The sequence below is a fragment of the Egretta garzetta genome, unplaced genomic scaffold, assembly GCF_000687185.1.
Source record: "Egretta garzetta isolate BGI_Z169 unplaced genomic scaffold, ASM68718v1 scaffold703, whole genome shotgun sequence".
In the NCBI taxonomy this organism is placed as follows: domain Eukaryota; kingdom Metazoa; phylum Chordata; class Aves; order Pelecaniformes; family Ardeidae; genus Egretta; species Egretta garzetta.
Window position 1 is genome coordinate 57,475 of NW_009259048.1, and position 751 is coordinate 58,225.

Sequence of the window (751 nt, forward strand, 5' to 3'; positions counted from 1 at the left end):
CCAGTGTCTGCTGCTGGCTCAGCAAACTCCTCCTGCACCCAGGGGCAAATGCACCCGTGTGGGTGGGGAGGCTGCAAGGGTGCACCTAGGGGAAGATGCACCCAGGTGGTTCGCGGGGCTGCTGCAAGGGTGCAGATGCACCCGTTTGGGTGGGGGGGCTGCTGCAAGTGTGCAGATGCACCCATGGGGGTGGGGGGCTGCAAGGGTGCATGTGGGTGCAGATGCACCTGTGTGGGTGGGGGGCTGCTGCAAGGGTGCAGATGCACCCATGTGGGTTGGGGGGCTGCTGCAAGGGTGCAGATACATCCGTGTGGGGGGGTCTGCAGGTCTCCATCCCGCGCCGCCCAGCCCTCGACGCCGTGCTGGCAGGCGACATCACCATCCCCTGCCTCATCACCTACCTCGGCCCCCAGCCCACCGCCGGCACGGCTGGGCGCCGGGCGGTCCTGGGAACCCCCCGGGTCAAGTGGACCTTCATCTCTGAGGGCAAGGAGGTGGAGATTTTGGTAGCCCGGGGGGACAGGGTGAAGGTGAGCGAGAACTATCGCCTCCGCGCCTCCCTGCCCATCTTCCACCAGCGCTACACCAACGCCTCCCTGCTGCTCACCGAGCTGCGCCCCAACGACTCGGGGATCTACCGCGGGCTGCAAGGGTGCACCCAGGAGCAGATGCACCCATGGGGATGGGTGGGGGTGCTTCAAGAGTGCAGATGCACCCACGGGGGTCAGGGTGCTGCTGCAGGGCTGCACCC

At 67.1% G+C, this 751-nt stretch overlaps 1 protein-coding gene across 1 annotated transcript in view; it reads left to right on the top strand.

Moving 5' to 3' along the window:
- Positions 1–260: 260 nt before the first annotated feature.
- Positions 261–751, top strand: part of LOC118451907 (brevican core protein-like) — a 13,171-nt gene continuing 12,680 nt past the window's right edge. Inside the window, 1 exon segment of the mRNA XM_035890668.1 lies at positions 261–652. Within this exon segment, the coding sequence (XP_035746561.1) occupies positions 261–652 (392 nt within the window).